This window comes from Calonectris borealis, chromosome 5, assembly GCF_964195595.1.
Source record: "Calonectris borealis chromosome 5, bCalBor7.hap1.2, whole genome shotgun sequence".
NCBI lineage: Eukaryota > Metazoa > Chordata > Aves > Procellariiformes > Procellariidae > Calonectris > Calonectris borealis.
The window spans coordinates 7005818-7023170 of NC_134316.1; the positions used below are offsets into that span (position 1 = coordinate 7005818).

Consider the following 17353-nt stretch of genomic DNA (forward strand, 5'->3'; position numbering starts at 1 on the left):
ACCTTTGTCAGTGGGCTCCAGGGTTTGAACCTTCAAGGCCCTCTAACATGACTCATGATGAAGATGGACCGATTAAGATTGCCTTGTTCATTACACTGGCCACTGCAGGGCACATCTGGAAAGTACCTGGATTACTGCTTTATTCAGTCTTATTTTAGACAGCCCAAATAATGAGTTACCCATGAGTTCCTTTGAGTAAATATTGCATAACCACTTCACTCTCAGGAAGTTTCTCAAGAAAGTACTACTTCTCCCTCTGTCCTCCAAATGTTTATGTTCTCAAATCTACCTTCATCTTATAATACAGAATTGCTTAAAATAAAAAATATAAGGGACTTCCTGGCTTGCCAGGCACAGTCCTCTTCTATTTCAGGCAACAATATCACATAAACTGTTCACTGTCATTTTAAAATAAGGTAGAGTGTTCTGTCCCTCTTATTTCTACTGGAAAGCTGTTCCAAAAATTCACTCCCCTGAGGGCTAGACAAATTCTTCTAATTTCCAGCCTAAATTTATTCATGTCCAGTTTGCAGCCATTTGTTCTTGTGCCAACAGTATACTTTAGCTTAAACAACTTTTCCCCCTCCATGGTGTTTTCTTTGCTGATGCATTCATAGCTTCCCAAAAGTCACTCCCTATTTTCATTTTGCTGCAGGTTTTAAACTTTGTGCAATTTGTTCTGTTTTTATTATTAACAGTCTTCTGAAACTAGCTGCAGTGTCATAGACATTCTTTTACTACGGTTATATCAAAAGAGACTCCATGACATAATACCTCTATATATGCAGAACAAATTGACCATCCCCATTTCCATTTCAATATACCACTGTCATTTCATTTTCCTGTTGCTGTTCACTTAACCTCTGCTTTTCTACGTACGCACTAATATTTCTACCTCCCATTGAGAATAGGAATTTGGGGAGGAGGAGGGGCAGAGCGATTCCCAGATGTATCAGTTTACAAAAGAAAGCTCATTTTTTAAAACTAATTTCCAGATTCCATTTCCTGGTTGCTCTTTTTTTCCCCCAGTTGGTGTTTGCATCCTGTTCCAGAGCTGCATCATTTACACATTTTATAATTGTGCCTTTAAGTGCTCTTTTAGATAATGGAAATGCATTCATGAAGAGTAGCTCCAATACAGATTTTTTTCAACCTAGCTCAACTCACTAACTATTGTCACTGTGCATTATCACGGCCATTCCAGGAGCACATCACCAGTAATTAGAACTGTAACTCCAGTCTGTTGTGTGCCTCAGACAACTGCCCACACTTGCGTAGCAGTGTCTTTCAAAACTTTTCAGGGATGCATCAAGGAAAACAAACCCTATGGCTCAAGTACCCTGGAGTTAATTAAAAAAAACTCCCCATTTTGCCAGGTGCTGAGCATTAAGACAAGACATGGGTAAACTGTCCAACACTCCCACAAGTCAAAAAGGGTTGTAAAACATGGTCAGCCAGGAGGTATGCTACTGGGAGTCTTAACTGATCCAATGGCTTGGTTATAAAAACTAAAGACAGATAAAGGGAAAGGAGAAAGGAAAGTAAGAATTATAAAGAGCCATGAGTCAAGCCAAAGGATTGCTCAGGATCCTGTCTCTGAGAGGGTCCAGTTGCAGCTGATTAGAGAAAGTGCACACAGAGATGGAAACCAGGAGTGAAAATCCTCTGCCCTCCTTCCTCAATATATCCTTGCAGAGTTCCTGCAATCTTTGCTGAAAGATTTCCCGAGTCAGATATTGAAACCGCATCCTTCTGTTTAACCTTTGATGGAGGTATATCCATAGATGTGTCTAATCACATTTTTAACTCATTTATGCTTTCAGCTTCCATGACATCCTGTAGCAATGGGTTCCACAATTTAATTATAGGCTGCTTGAAAAAATACTTCCTTTTGTTTGTTCTGAACCTGCCTGACAATTTCATGATGTGCTTGTATAGTAAGGAATAATGGCTATTGTTCCCTATTTACATCTCCATGCCACTTGTGTGGCATATTTTATGTTTTTTTATATGTAAATATATATTTTATATATATATTATATACCACTGTGATTTAGTCATCTGCTTTCCAAGGTGAGCACTTCTATTTAGGCTCTCCTTATATGGAAATTATTCCGTACTGCTGGTCATGTTAAGTACTCTTCCCTGAGCATTTTCTGGCTGTATTTTAAAAATTTTTTGTGAAGGAGGAACTGGGAAGAGGCCAACCTGATGTAAGGCGTGGGTACACTGGGGTTTTGCTGATGCAGTGTGATGTTTTGTTGTCTCCCCCTTCAGTGGTTTCTAACTTTTTGTCTGCTTTTTTCACTGCTCCCAAACATGGAATTGATATTTTCATTGAATTATCCACAATGACTCCAAGATCTTTTTTCCTGAGATATGATAGCTAATTTAGAGCTCATCAGTGCATATCTGTAGTCAGAGTTGTGTGACATCCTCATGTGCAGCAGTTTGCAGTTCTCACCATGGAGTTTCATCTACTGTTTCACCATCCAGTTGCTCAAATTTTATGAGGTCCCTTTTGCAACTCTTTGCAGATAGCTTTTGTTTTTACTAACCTGACTAATTCCCTATCATTTCTAATAGTTGTCACATCACTGTTCTCCGTTTTCCACATCATTTATGTTGAGCAGCACATATCCAGCATATGTCTCCCCTGAACATTACTGGGAGGATCCATCCACTGAACACTATGCCCCCTGTGCCCCCTCTTTTCAGCCCTCATTTCCCACTCTCCTGCCCCTCGGCTCACTAAGCCTCCTCCCCATTTCCCTCCCTCATGCCCAGCTTGCTAATTCTTCTCACAGCACTAAATCTATGCTCCAGCACTTTGCTGTCACAGAGATAATTTTAGCCATTTGTGCCCTCTGGCTTTGGAGACTCTGCCCTTTAGGAAGCATGGTGGCATCAGCCTGCTTCAGACCCTGACTTTCCAGCAACGGAAATATCCCTCTGTATATGCCACAGCCATTGCTCCTGCACAGTAAGGAATGGCATGTCATGGCTGGACTGCATACTGTGTAGAGAGACCACATCACACATGCACAGCAAACAAGGATACACATCACATGAACCCTAAACCCAGGAATGCATGAAGCAGCTCCATGTCTGCTAAATTGACCCTCACTGCATTCATCTTTCTCTGGTGGCATGGTGAGTGACAGAATTCCTTCTATAAAGAAGGGTGAAGTTCACCTGATTCTGCCTAGTGATACTTGAGTCCTACGGGAGAGGCTGGAGAAGAGGGTTTGCAGTTTTGCAGGCAGGTCCCATCAGCTGGAGAGGCTGCCTGGATTTTTTACAACTGTCTTAACAGAATTTTGGCCCATCTCCTCCTCTTCTGGTGAAACAGTAGGCAGAGGGGCAACAGGACCTGACCCACATAACCATCTTCTGAATCCAGCTGCAACCCCAGAAGACTAGAGACTAAGAACGGTGTGTAAACTAATGCTAAAAGAAGCTGTTGCTTTCTGCCTGGCTTCCACCCAACTTGGTCCTCTGATATCTCCTTTGGTGACTGAAAGTCTAGAGGCATTAGAAAGGGACAGAAAGAAGCAACTAGTTTTGCCAAGAGTACTGCCAGTGCCAAACCTCACTGCAGTCAGTGAGCAGTGAATGTTTTAACCATTGAACCAGAATTTAGGAGCATGTTGCACACTGTTTGCTGCTTCCCCATCCACACATCAGCAATTTCTGATTTGTCTCTCACACCATAATCTCATAAACAATCCTCAGGGACACATGTGATGCAGGCAGATTAATTTTGCCATAACTTTAAGTGGAACAGCTCAAGACAGTGTGGACTGTGTTTGATGTTTCCTCTCACAGGATGTACCTGGGTAGGAAAATCAACATGGCCATTCCTTCCCTTGCAGCAGAAGCAGCATTCGTCTGCATACTCCTGTGCTCTCTGTAACTGATTTGATCGAGGTAGCACTATATTATACTTTCAGTAATATCTGTCAAAACAGTCAGTTGAAATTTCTTTGTTTTATTTGAAAGCTGAAGACTTCCCTTCACTTGATCAATGGCCAGTTTCATTATAAGATCTCATATAGGTGTTATCACTCTGCCAGTGACAGTCCCCCTACCTAAATCCCCTTGAACTAAGTTTTGAGAGGTATCTGTTTCAAGTACACATTCCATCAAATACAAGGCACATTTTGGATTCCCTCTTTCCATTACATTTTATAATTCTATTAAAAAAGCAATCAAATCTGCCTGGCAAGAGAGAACCAGTCTAACCTGATGCTAGTTCAATATGCACAGTTTCATTATCATTGCCAAATTTAACATCTTTCTCATTCCTTCCCCTCTATTTTGTTCAGTATTTCCCTAGAAATGTGAGCTAGTTTTGGAAGAGAAAAGCTGCTGCCTGAGCCTGTCTTTATTACCTCTGTAGCAGCACAGTCCTAGATCTGTCACACTGCGAGAAGCTGCTGGGGTGTTGGGTGGCCTTTTTAATGCATCCTTTGTCGTTGACCAGTACCAAAGCCAAGTAACAGTAACAAATTAATTAACCTCTGTCCTCTACTTTTGTGGTGTTGAGGCTCACAGCTTGTCTTCCAAACATGCTAAGACAGTCCTTAAGACTTTATTCACTACATGCACCACCATTATAATACAGTACCATACACTTCCTCTGTGGTTTTATTCATTGATGTCATGAGTCAGCGAACATTTTAGTATCCCATTATCTTTAAATATCTGAGTATTTCTGCAGTCAGACTTGATGCAAAATTTAGTACAAGTTTGGCCCTGAACTAGCATTTCAGCCTCCTTCATGGTTTTCCTAATTGTTTTCAAACATCTTAATTGATCACAAAGTGCAGCATAAAAATTGGAAAGAAATTACTTGCCAGCATGGCTTTGAATTTTTAAAAGTACGTGTGTCATGCTAGTAAATCCAAGGGCTTTGAACAGCAGAATGCTCCATCTCAGTTTCTTCTAGCACAACTATTTATCATACGTATCTTTTCCCCCAAATTTTCCCCCAAATACAGAGATGTAAATTTGATACAAACAACTTGATACAAACAACTACTCACATGTATTTCCCACGAAATTATCTTATCCTCATAGCCAATTTAATCTAACTAGCTAAGTTCTTTTTTATATTTTCTCTAGATTTCTCTTTTCCTTCCATCCTTGTTTTCCATTAAATATTTTCTGTTTTCTTCCTTCAACATATAAACTGTAGGCAAAGCAATTAGATCTTGGCTATTTCCCTTGGCTTTTCTGCTCTTACTGTGGTTCCCCACAAACTCCTCCTGTTCTGTTCTCCCTCTGTTTATTGTCTCACAACCATGACTGTTCTCCACTACTCTGATATAATGGTCTTACCCTTGACCTTCAACCCTTTGTGCTCCCTTTACCTTCTCTGTCTTTGTAGAATCTACTGTGTTGTGTAATTCCCCAGAGCTGTAGTGAAAGAGGGCTCTCATCATCTAGAGGCTATATATGGACTATATAAGTAAGTATTTATCAATCTGAAGCAGTTCTCTTCAAGCATTGGAAATACATGAACATAACCCTTGTATTGGAGAAACAGAAACTTGGCCACCTTTGCCTCTGAAAGCACAGACAACATAAGCCTTATCTAGAAAGCTAATTAGATCCTGAAGTACAGAACTGGTTCATAAAAAAACCCCTGCTAATTAGCATGTCTTTCCATCTTTTACTCATCTGTTGGAATTAATTCGGTCTGTGGGAAGCACAACCAAGAAACAAGTCTTATGAGCTGTCTTCATTGTGTCTGCTTTCCTTTTTAATCCCAGAAGGCACTTTTTCTGCTCGCGTGTATATGTTGCTGTAGATAGCAGACCAGCCTTTGCTACTGTTGCTCTAGTGGGCTTCTTATAAGGAGTTTAGTTTAATGAAAGAAATAATTTGAATCACAGCTGGCCCAAGATGTGGTCAAGAATATGACGCAGTACTACGATCAACATTCTGGGGAGCCACATTTCATCTTTTCTGCAAGAAGCAAAGCACCTGATGCTATCAGTGTTTGTGTTTCTTCTCCTAACAGAGAAATTCTCTTCTTGGTTGTACTGGCTGGAAATTCTCTACTGAGACCCACACCCATGATTTACCCTACTCTGAGAATGAATGTCGACTGGCAGTAGGCCATATGGCCCTTATGTGTGGTTTTTGCTTTTTCTGTGGGGTTTTTTGCTTTATTTTGCTTTTTGTTGCGGGGGGTGGTGGTGGTGGTGTTTACTTCCTGTTCTTTTTCCAGTTGCATTTAACAGAGCAAGGAGATTCAGGTCCAGGTGTGACTCTTACAAATTATTACAGAGGTGGTAAGATGAAGGTCTAGAAATAGTGTGTACATGAAATTTTCAACATCAGATGTCACAGAACCAATAGAACCAACCTTTTCTCAGCAGGGAAAGAGAAAGACACATTCTTCACTTGAAAAATGAAACGATAGAGTGTCCTGAGCCCTACTATCTCATTTCTGTATTATACTCAGAAAGACCGGTATATTATATTGCTAAAATAATTTTCCAGAAATGTGAGTGCAGCCTTTCAGCTGCACTTTTGAAATCATAATTCCCCTCCCAAAGCAACTGAAGGCAGTTGTCAGACTTGATACTCAGGGGCTCCACAGGCCTGGCACATCTATTGGTGGAGTCATTCTACATTTCAGATGGACTCAGTCACTTGGGCTTCTCAAAATTCTCCTTTGCTTTGGCAATGTCAGTATCTCAACCTGCCAGAGCACAGTCACTTCCATAACAGCAACTCATACATAACCTTTTTGCCCTGGAACATTTTTACCTATGGAGATACAAGAAGAAGAATTAAAGACACATTTTTGCTGCATCTTTTCAAAAGAAATACATCAATTGTGGTTCTCAGAAATGGGCAGGAATTCTTCACTTTTTTTTTTTAATTAACTATAACACAAACAGAGAGCCTTAAGTCCTTCTTTGAGAGGTAGAACTGTTTTATAGTAATACAAGTTGGTCATTTCTCAGTCTTCCTTCGCCCAAAGTATAACAATGTTTAGCAGCCTTTAGGATGTTTCATTAACTTATTCATTCAGAACATTAACTTAGAATATTAATTTTATATTTTTAGTAATTTTGAGTCCTTTAGACTGTGTTACAGCTTTTTTTACAGCGGGAACCTACTGACAGCTAAATATGATTCCCTGTTAGATGATTTAAAAAACGGCTTTATGTTTTAGAGGTGTGTGATGCATTAAACTGTTCAAAAGTATAAATTGGGGGTTTTCTCCTCTATCACAATAGTAAGTCAAAAGCATACTCATTCCATTTCCTGCTATCAATCTTCAGTTCAGGAATTTGAACAAGAAATTTATTCCTTATGCAACATAAAGGGATATAAACTTGTACAAATAGTTCAGAAAAATGATGGAAGCTCCTGACATAGCCAGCTGAACCTTAGAAACTTCCAGGTTCTTGCTCTCCTACAGCAAAATCTAAAAGGTAATGTAATATCAAAGTGCCATTGAGCATACCACTATTTTCTTTGCACTCGCTAACCTTCTCTGCTCATTGGGATTAACATTTGCCATTAGTCTTTGGTTTGGAATTTCCATTACCAGAGACTTTTAAAAACAGGTTGCAGAAACAGTACACAGGGAAGGTTTGGAAAAAGTCCATTCTGCCTTGGAGCAAAGGGGTGAATTAGGTGACTTCTCAAGGTGCTTGCTAGTCTTGTTTCTATGATTCAGGAAAAAAAAAAAAGATGAAAAAAAGAAATACAATAGAAAGAAAAATTTTTTTTTAAAATTTCCTTAAGCATGTAATAGGAAGTCCATTACATGCTTAAAACAATGTTTTGATACGTAAGTCTTAGAGTATCCTTGTTCTGTGAATTCTGTTACCAGGTCTCTTCATCAAAAGATACAAATAGCTCCAGGAAGATTTGCTGATATCAGATCTAGGACGGTTTTCTCATCATATCTCTCAGACTCAGGGATGATAGGGCTTGGCCCTTTTTCAACCATGCAGACAGACCAGTTAAGGTATTATTTCATCCTGGAAAGCTGACTGCACTTGTTCCAGTCCAGCAGGTTTTCAATTTCCATTGTGCCTCGGAGACAAAGAGATATGCTAGTCACCATGGAAAAATGCAAGAAAAGAAAAGCAGGTGAAAATTCCTCACTGCATTTCATTGTGGTTTTCAAGTGCAATTCTTTTGCCCCAGATATTAGACAAAATATTCCAATGCTACTTCTGTGGTGCTTTTTGAGGTTCACGTTTCCTAGAGACCTCTGGTGAGTGACATTGCAGTGTGACTGCAGAATATGCTCACGAACTCTCTTGAATATTTTTGTTTACTTCTTCCTACCACTTTGTAGCAAGTGGTCGTGATCTCAATGTAGCCAGGCTCTGGGAAAAGATGATTCATACGGATGCTTCATAAGACTGAAATGATTCTTCCACACCTACTCTGGCGGTTGGGTTTAATGCCCTGTGTGTAGAAAAAAAACAATAGCAGGCAAGAATATGACATAAAACAGTTCTGGACTTCAGCAGGCACAAAGCTGGCATCAGTCTATGGGATTCAGTGGAGCTACAGGGGTACACACAGACTGCAGATTAGAGCCAAAATTTGTGATTTCATGAGCCTGTAATGACACCATGTCCCATGGAAGATTTACTTTTGTTTCAACGGAGCTTGTTCAGGCCCTTGATGCATAGAGAGAAAAGAAAGACCAAAAAGGATGGAGACAGAAAAAGGTGATGTTTTTCAAAGTGCTGGTGCAAGCAGAGTTTGTTCTCTTATAAAAATTGGAAATATTCACCAGTAAGACGAGAAGCACACTTGCATTGCTATATCTGCAGATCCTCTTTAGAAAGCATGAAGAATTTGATCCCCCTCTTGGAGAAATTATTTACTTTACCATTCATAAGCATTGAAAAATATAGGTTGTAAAATTTAAAAAGCTTAATAGGTTTGGATATTATTGATAGATTACAAGGAAGGATAAATTTGAAATTAATAAAAGCAAATCTTGCAACTTCTTTTTCAAGATTGTCCATGAAAATATCAGATGAAGTTTAAGGGTGCCGATTTCTAACGTCACTCAGATCCCACTGAGATTAATGGTACAGAAGAATTCAGCATTGACACAACGCTATCCCCACTAATGCTGACAACGCATTACATGCATGTTAAAATACATTGTTCAGCTTAAAATTTCAGTGGCTGGATATTGTTGTGCCTTTCCCTGTCAGACTCAAACACCCGCTGCTATCAGCTGTAATTTTCCATAGCTATCTATATACTACTATTCAGTTCAGTCTCAACCATCCTTTCATCAGTGAGGGTCTGTTAGCAGTGTATTATCAGGTTTGGTTTCCAGTCCTTGGCTAAGTTTGTGGCCTCCTTCTCTGGAGTGAAAGCACATTAAATGAACACACAGGAGCTGTTTTATCAGTGCTGCATACAAAAGAAAAATCCCCTCTCTGTGTTATTCTCTGTGTTCATCTACTTGATAAACCCATAGATCACGTTGGTTAATTTAACTAGAGCACTACAGTGGGAGCTCAGGCTGAAGTAGTTTGTTATGATGACCCTATATCCCTTTCCTGAGTCAGAGCACTTCAAGATGGGGTTTCTCATCATGTAACTGTAGCCCATATAGCCCCAGTGTATCAGCTTGCATTTAGCTGTATTGAAGTGCATATTGCTGGACTGTGACCATTTAATTAGGTGATTCAAATAATTTTGTAGGTGTAACTTCATTACTTACTACTCAACAAGCCTGTGCCAGCTGCAGATTTAACTGGCAGAGACCTATGTTACCATTTGGATGGCCAATAAAATTATTAGATAGCTTCATTAAATTGATTAATAATCATGAAAATTATTTTTTCCCAGTTTAAGATCCCATGTTATACTTTTAAGCCTATTTCTAATCCATTTAATATGCACCCTGCAAATTCTATTTTATGCTACATTACTTATTTTCATCTATTTTGGGCCAGATTTTTTTTGTGTGGTTTTTTTCCTTGCAGTGTGTTTATAGTAATATTCCTTTGTGGGTACCTAGCTCATGGTTTCTGAACAATTCCCTGCTTTCATTGACATTTTCAAGTTACTTTCCCTGACAAAATTTATGTCAAAAATTGCTGTAAGCTCTGGGACAGTGACCCTAACAAAAAATTGGCGTATATCCATTACTGCATAGTGCTATTTTTTGTTTGCATAAAGCAAGTGTGCCAGGATCATGAGTCACTAGGCAACTGCTAATTTATAGATCAATGCTGAGCTCATTTCTGTTTGTTAGCACGACATCCGGTCCAGAGCTGGCTGAAGAAGTTACTGCAATAATAAAACATTCTATAAGTAATGTCTTATCTATTGTTTTCAGAAGCAGTAATGAAGCTTTATTGGTTTGGTTTTGGGGTTTTTATCTCCTTACAGGAGACTTTCAACAGCTATCCCCAAGACAAAGTCATCTGAGATAACTCAGTCTTCCTTCCTACATATTGACAGATACATAAGAAGCAGCTTGCCCTGTTCCATCAGGAATTTCATATAGATGCCCAGTGCCCATCTGAGTTCACTCAGTTTTTTATGGCCTGTCATCCAAAGCAATGAGAAAATACAGCAATTCAGATGATCTAAAAACATGCAAAATACAAAGCACAGACATATTAATCTATATGCTTCTGTTTAGTTCATGTACTTTAGAAAAATGGTGAACAGTTGTCTGTAAAATCAGGTGAGCTGCAGAGAGAGCAGGGCCCCACAGCACTGACATTCATTCTGCATCATACACTCAGTGGCCTGAGGATGCAGCCAGAGCTGCTGGGAAATGGCCTTTTCCACCCAGAACTCTGATAGTCAGAAGTTATTTTAGATAAAACACTAATGCATATGCATTTAAAGTCATGATTCTGGATTGGCTGTGACAACTGTCTGTTGCTAGTGACATACTTGAGACACATTTTTATCCCGTTCGATCCTACAGGTCAAGCTGTAGCTAGCTTGGCATACATGCCAGAATGCGCCCCGAATAACACCTATTTTTGGCAGTGCCAAAAGCAAGCAAGTGCTTTTCTCCCCTTGCCACGTTTGTGCCCGTGGCTCATGGGACTCTTGTGAACACACTTAATGCATCACCACTGCTGGGCCAAACCCTAAAAGCCTTCCTCAGTCTTGTTTCAGCAATATTTTTCTTAACTTCAGTGGGAGTAAGGACTCTGCATTATTAAGTGGAGACATCAATATAATTAGATCATGTTTCCAACTACTGTCCATGCTTATCCTGCTAACCTAACTGTTTCCAATCACAGCTGAAGGGGTGACATTTCCCAGGTGCTTAATGGGAAATCTATTATTTTAAATACTTCAAAAGACACAGCCATGTCTCATATCAAAATATTTATACTGCTAAAATTATTAGAAAAAACAACCCAAAAACTATCTCATACATCTTACCTGATACTGAAAGCTAGCTGAAGTGCCTGCAGTTTTATTAACGCTAAGGCATCTCTCTTAAACATTTACATGAGGCCTATCATGACTGCTTCCTGTCACTTAATCTGATATTTCATCTAAATATACACTGGTTTGCAGAGATGATACCAGAAGCACTTGGATTAATAAATGGCACAGTGGAAGTCAGAAATATTCCAGTGATACAAAGCAGAAGCATGCACATAGATTACAAACAGTAATTTTTTAAGGATGGAGACCCTCTAGAAACAAATACAATGATTTACTGTTTAGCAATACCAGTGAAACCAAATCATCTACCAGCCTATAAAAATATCAACATCAGTAGAAGGCAGAGGCAGAAACACATGCCCATTATGCACAGTGATCCACGAGAATCTGACGAACATCAATTTCAAAAGTTTCTATGGTAGTCAGCAAAACTACAAGGACAATTCCAAAAGTAAATACAGCAGCAAAGCACCATCAGCACTTAAACAGTCACTTTGACTATGCAATGAAATTATTTCAAATTATACTAAAAGGCTTTAGCACAATTAGAGCAGAATGTGCCACAGCAGAAGGTGAAAGATAACACACTTGAAATGATTAATTCAGTCTGAGATAGGTTTGAAAATCCTTTACATTAAAAGAGAAATCTAGCAACTCCTGCCAGACATTTTTAAAATACTGTACATGCAAATATACATTTTAATGGCTTTATAAACCAACACAAGATTATCTAGCAGTAACATTATCTAGCTCTTAATGAGCTGAATTAATGATTAATATTGTAATGCTGACCTGCAGGTTCGCTGCAGTTGAAAAGATTAGGGATATTACGCACACAGAATTTAGGCTGCCAGAGCAGGTCACTCTGAGATGATTCAGTCACTTAGAAAGGACCAAAAGTTTTTCACAAAAATGCTGATTTTCACAATAATTCCCTTCTGGTAAGAGAGGGCTTTCCAGTCAAACAGAAATCCCTATACCCAAATTAATCATTGGGCTTTCCTTACTGCCAATAACGAGGCATTCTGTTAAATGCTCAGAAACAAAAGCAGTTGCATTTTGCTATTGATAGTACCAATGAATATCTGAATTTGGATGCAATGTCCAGTTTTAATGCTTAATCATTCAATTACTGTTTAAAAAATCTTAAACTGGTCACAAAATGGTATCAGTTGGCCTAGCTGCCTAAGCTAATTTACTGAGAGGGTTGCCCCGAATAGTCTTTGTCAATGAGAAAGGAAAGAAAAGGAGTAATTTGCCAAACAAGACCATCTTTCTTGCAGGATCTGGTGTATAAGGAACAGAACATACTTCCCTTAAGCAAAATTGCATAAAAATTTCTCTGAAGGCGGCTCAGAGTTGATGATTGTTTTGGTTTTTTCCTTGAATTAGAAAGCGTGCAGAGTTTTCAGAGCGTTAACATCTCCTTTTTAATTTCAAATTGTTCCACTATGTACTTTTTAAAATATGTTAATTCAGGAGAGCATATCTGGACTCATAGACTTACTTTGTTACAGACTTCTGCTAAAAAAAGTGGTATATGTATTTTTGTCTTTGGGTAAGTGAAATGTAGCATCTATGGCTAGGGAAGTCGAAGACCAAGCCAGAACACCTTTTACCATGTAGAAATAAAGGGATGCTGTCTGCCTTATGTGGACTTGGAGTGACATCTGGTGACATGAAAAAGCAGTGCAAGTTACGAGCTACAGACAGATTGATCCGCCTTGGTAGAATTGCAGAAGCTCTTGAGTAATTTTCTCCCTCTCCGTTAAAAATGTTAAGAAACATTAATATAAAGACTTTAACAGAAATCTTTGCAATTTTCAATAAAGTTAACCTCCTTACTCACAAATCAGACATCTTTGATTGCATTTGTTTCAGTGAGGATCCAATTTTCTGCTGAGCAATTCTACCCCTGGAAAATGTTCAGCTGGTCTCACTGCCTGCAAAAAGATAAACATAGTGATTTAATTGTAATTGTTCTTAAATTGATAAAATTAATCCAGTGCAAATGGCTCAGTGAACATGGTCCTTTTGGTTTAAGAATGGCCTATTTTTTCTCATGCTCACATTTCTAATTGATTTAACCTAAGCCACATTAAACTTCTGTGCTGCAGTTTGGCATGGTCACTTTACATTGCCCCCTGAAGATAAACTGCTACACAGACATGACACCCTCCCTGACCAAGGCAGATACACAAGCTAGAATAAAACTCTGTAACCCTCTTTTTTTGACATTTCACAAACCAGCTTATCAGCTGCACTCCACCACCCCACACATTAACAGAGCATGTTGCTGTCAGACCATTGGCCTAGCACGGCTGAGGAGCGCAAGAACCCAGTTGCCACGGGCCCATTTCACTAGGCTTACTGGTGCTGAGCCCTCTGGCGTGTGTCGATACCCCTGCCCTTGCAGACTCCTCTCACTGAGGTAACCACCATGGCTGCAGTCCCTGCGGCACGAGATCGCTCCCGCCTCACACACCCGCCTCTGACTGGCAGCTGCTCTGCCCCACCCGGCCCGTGGGGGGGGGGGGGGGTCACCACACCAGACACTCGCCTCCGGTTGGCTCTCAGTCCCCTGGTAGGCGGGGCAAGGCGATCTCCCATACACAGCCGGCGGCGCTATGGGCCTGGGTGCCGGCTCCGTGGTCGTCCTGAGGGCCCAGCCCCAGCCCCAGCCCCAGGCCTCGACTAGGCCGCAGTGGGCAAATAGGTGGCATTATGCCAATGTAAGATACGGACACTCAGCCAGGAGGCCGTGCTCCAGAAGAGATGCTGGCAAAGCCGTGCCCCTTCTAGGCGAGGTAGAACAATTCCCTGAGCTCCCCCATGGAGCCCAGAGGAGGAGGCATCCACCCAAATCTAATTCAGGTCTAATGTAATTTCCTTAGCTGTTGTGAATGGAAAAATATATTCTTCGTTTCCTGTCCCAAATTACTCGCTAGAGGGGCTGTATGTCATTAAATACTGCAGCAGAAATTCAAAAGCAGCAGGGATGTGGTATATTAAGGGTATAGTTTGTGCATATTGTGGTTAATATACCGTGTAAGTGCTTTCAAAAGGAAAAAAGCTGCTGCAACAATCATACTCTTACATACTAATAAATGTTTGCTAATGCTAAAGATTAATTGTAGCAGCTGTGTGATTTCTTAAAAAGGTTGTAGCAGTAGTTTTATACTCTCAATTATATTCTGATATATTTTTTCATAAATGCAGAGGGGCTTTTATTGAGGTTTTTAGTGAATTATGAGCTCTGACTAGTTCATTTTTACCGCATCTTTATGCTTTGTGCAAATACAATTTACTGAGTCCCATACAAGGATAAGTGGGTGCAATTCCTCACCCTTCTTTATGGAGGTGGTCAGAATAGTTTATGCTATACTACTTTCTGGACCTTTAGAATCTAAAAAAGTTAATTTAAAAAGTAGTAAGTCGAAGTATTGCAGGCAATTTCAGCTTTCTTCTGTTGTAATCTCCATCATGATTCCATTAGAAATACAGATTCTGGAACTTAATCTGTTAGGAACTTAGATCTTCTTTCCAAACTTCTTGGAAATCCCGTGACTTATAAATTATGTGGGTGGCTACACAGGTGATAATATTACTGCACTTTTTCTAAGAAGATACTAAGAAATAATCGTCACTGCAGAGAACTCAAGAGATGATGCAAGTAATAACCAAAACCAGAACCTTGAGGAAATAATTATGGAGACGGTAAGTTATTCATTCAGTTTTGGTTTTAATCTTTTTTTTTCCTCTCAGTACTTCTATAAATATCAATGTCCTTGCTAGAATATACAATTATCTTTGCTTCTCTAGAGATACCATCTGTAGGGTCGTCTCCATTCTGGAATGCCCCAAAGGTGGTATAGGGTATGCATTATAGTAGTTTGTGGTAATCTGAACATTTCAGAACTCTGGGAAACACAGTAGTTAGGATGCAGAAATGAGAATCTCTCAAGAGAGTATCTTTGGAGTAAATTACTTTTAAGGTACAATTCCCTACTTTGTCTCTGTTTCTTCTGAAGTGCCCAGCAGAAATATTGGTATATAGAAACAGAAGTAAACTTGTTATATAAATTTGATCCAAATAAATCTTGGAGGTTTGAGTCAGTCCTGCATTTTTGTAGACAATGGATAGTTGTGAGCAGAATCGGGTGATTAACTAAGTGGAAATTTTGTCTACTATGAACCGGTTAGAATGTTAAAATGGAGTCCCACTCCAGTTTAAGACACCTTTATTTAGGTGTCTACACATGTGTTTCATTTCTTGGATCTCATTACAGTCAGTGGAAATCAAGGATAGGACTCGGCTGCATAGATATATAGCTGTCTAGTGCCATTTTACTTGCCTCAAGGTGTCTAAGACACCACACATATCTATGAGGATATACAAAAACTGCACCCTACTGGACAGCTGCTGCAGGATACTTTTAAGGTCTCTGAAATCACAATGGATATTCTGAATCCCATCCTTAGTCAATATAGTCAAGGGAACCTATAGAATAAGTCAATTTAGTGTAATGTAAACACCTCCTGTCTGGTCATCTGAATGGCTTTCCACGACCCTTTGGCTATATTTGTTAAATCTCTTGACTAACATGAGACCTTAGATAAGAAGCACACATGTGGATACCTCTGACATTCTTGCTGAGGAAAAGATTTTTTTACGTTTTCTATAACTGCAGATTTTTGTCTGCACTTCAGTATTATGGGAAAGGCTTGCCATTTAATTTTTATTTTAGTGTTTGGATTATTTTTTTTTTTATAACTTGGAGACATTAACTCCTGTTCAGGAGAAGTTTTATCCTGGCTTTTTCTCATGCTGTCATATATCGAATTAGCTTCTATGAAAAATTGGTTTTGCCCTTTTCCCCCCAAAATTAGTACTCTTCATGCTAACCTTTGAGGTGGAGGCTAGTCCAGAACCAGCAAGAGCTCTGTGATTAGCAGTTTGGCATGTAAAGAGAGAAGAAATATGTAAATGTCCATTCTCGGAAAAGACCATGTAGCTTTCTGAATTACCTGACTCTTCACACCCCAACAGGGAGATGGAATTGCTGCAGCTCAGTTCATTTTCCCTTGGGAGAGTACATGAAAAAAAAGCCAGAGGGAGATACTGATACCAAGATAAAAGTAGTTAGAGCAGAAGGAGATGCTGATAGGGATGAATGAGACCAGATCACTGTGAACCTTCAAAGCCATAGAAAAGAGGAGAGAGAAATCAAAGCTGGGCATGATGATAGGGAAGGAAAGGGAAGACTGAGAAATTACAGCTGACAAAGTACAAATGTAAAGGCAGTAGAGTGTTTCCAGAAATTATTATTAATTAGCAAGGATACTACAAACACTAGTGGCATCTCACTGCAAAGAACTGCAGTGTCATCATGGAGAGAAATGATTGACATCAGTGATTTAGTTCTCATGATATCCTGAGGCCAAGACATGGGCTGCAGCCAAAAGCTAATGACTACTCATGGCATGGGGCATGATCTGTTAGGTTTCTTATGCACAGCTGTGAAGCTAAGGCTGGGGGAGTAGGTTTATTTTCATTGCAGTATCATTTACAAAGGCTTTCCAAGCTAACTCCCTTTTGGCAAAATGCATTCTCTCTTTCCATGTCAAAAGAAAGCTATAGTTTACAACAGAGGCTAACATTGTTTAGACTCCAGTCAAATTTGTTTTTACATTTGAATGATCTGCCTCTTAGCCTACAGGCTCTTCAGCATTTGCAGTGCTATATTAGATTAAAACTGTATTGTTTAAAACATTCACAGGGCTTACATACTCTGCAGAATTTGCAAGAGGTCAACTTCACTGGAAACTTAATAGAAAAAATAGGAAGGTGTTATCAGTCTGGCATTTCTAGCATGAGCATTCTGATTACTACCAAGGATTTATGTACATGATTTAA

At 39.5% G+C, this 17353-nt stretch overlaps 2 protein-coding genes across 2 annotated transcripts in view; one reads left to right on the top strand and one right to left on the bottom strand.

Annotated features, from left to right (window-relative positions):
• Positions 1-13950, bottom strand: part of RTN1 (reticulon 1) — a 145954-nt gene extending 132004 nt beyond the window's left edge. The window contains exons 1-2 of the mRNA XM_075150854.1: positions 13808-13950; positions 13286-13379 (exon numbers count right to left, since the gene is read on the bottom strand). The gene's annotated coding sequence lies outside the window, so the exon portion shown is untranslated. The remainder of the gene's footprint in view (positions 1-13285; positions 13380-13807) is intronic.
• A 113-nt stretch (positions 13951-14063) lies between these two features.
• The window catches only part of LRRC9 (leucine rich repeat containing 9), a 40431-nt gene continuing 37141 nt past the window's right edge, over positions 14064-17353 (top strand). Inside the window, 2 exon segments of the mRNA XM_075152423.1 lie at positions 14064-14168; positions 17217-17340. Of these exon segments, the coding sequence (XP_075008524.1) occupies positions 14064-14168; positions 17217-17340 (229 nt within the window).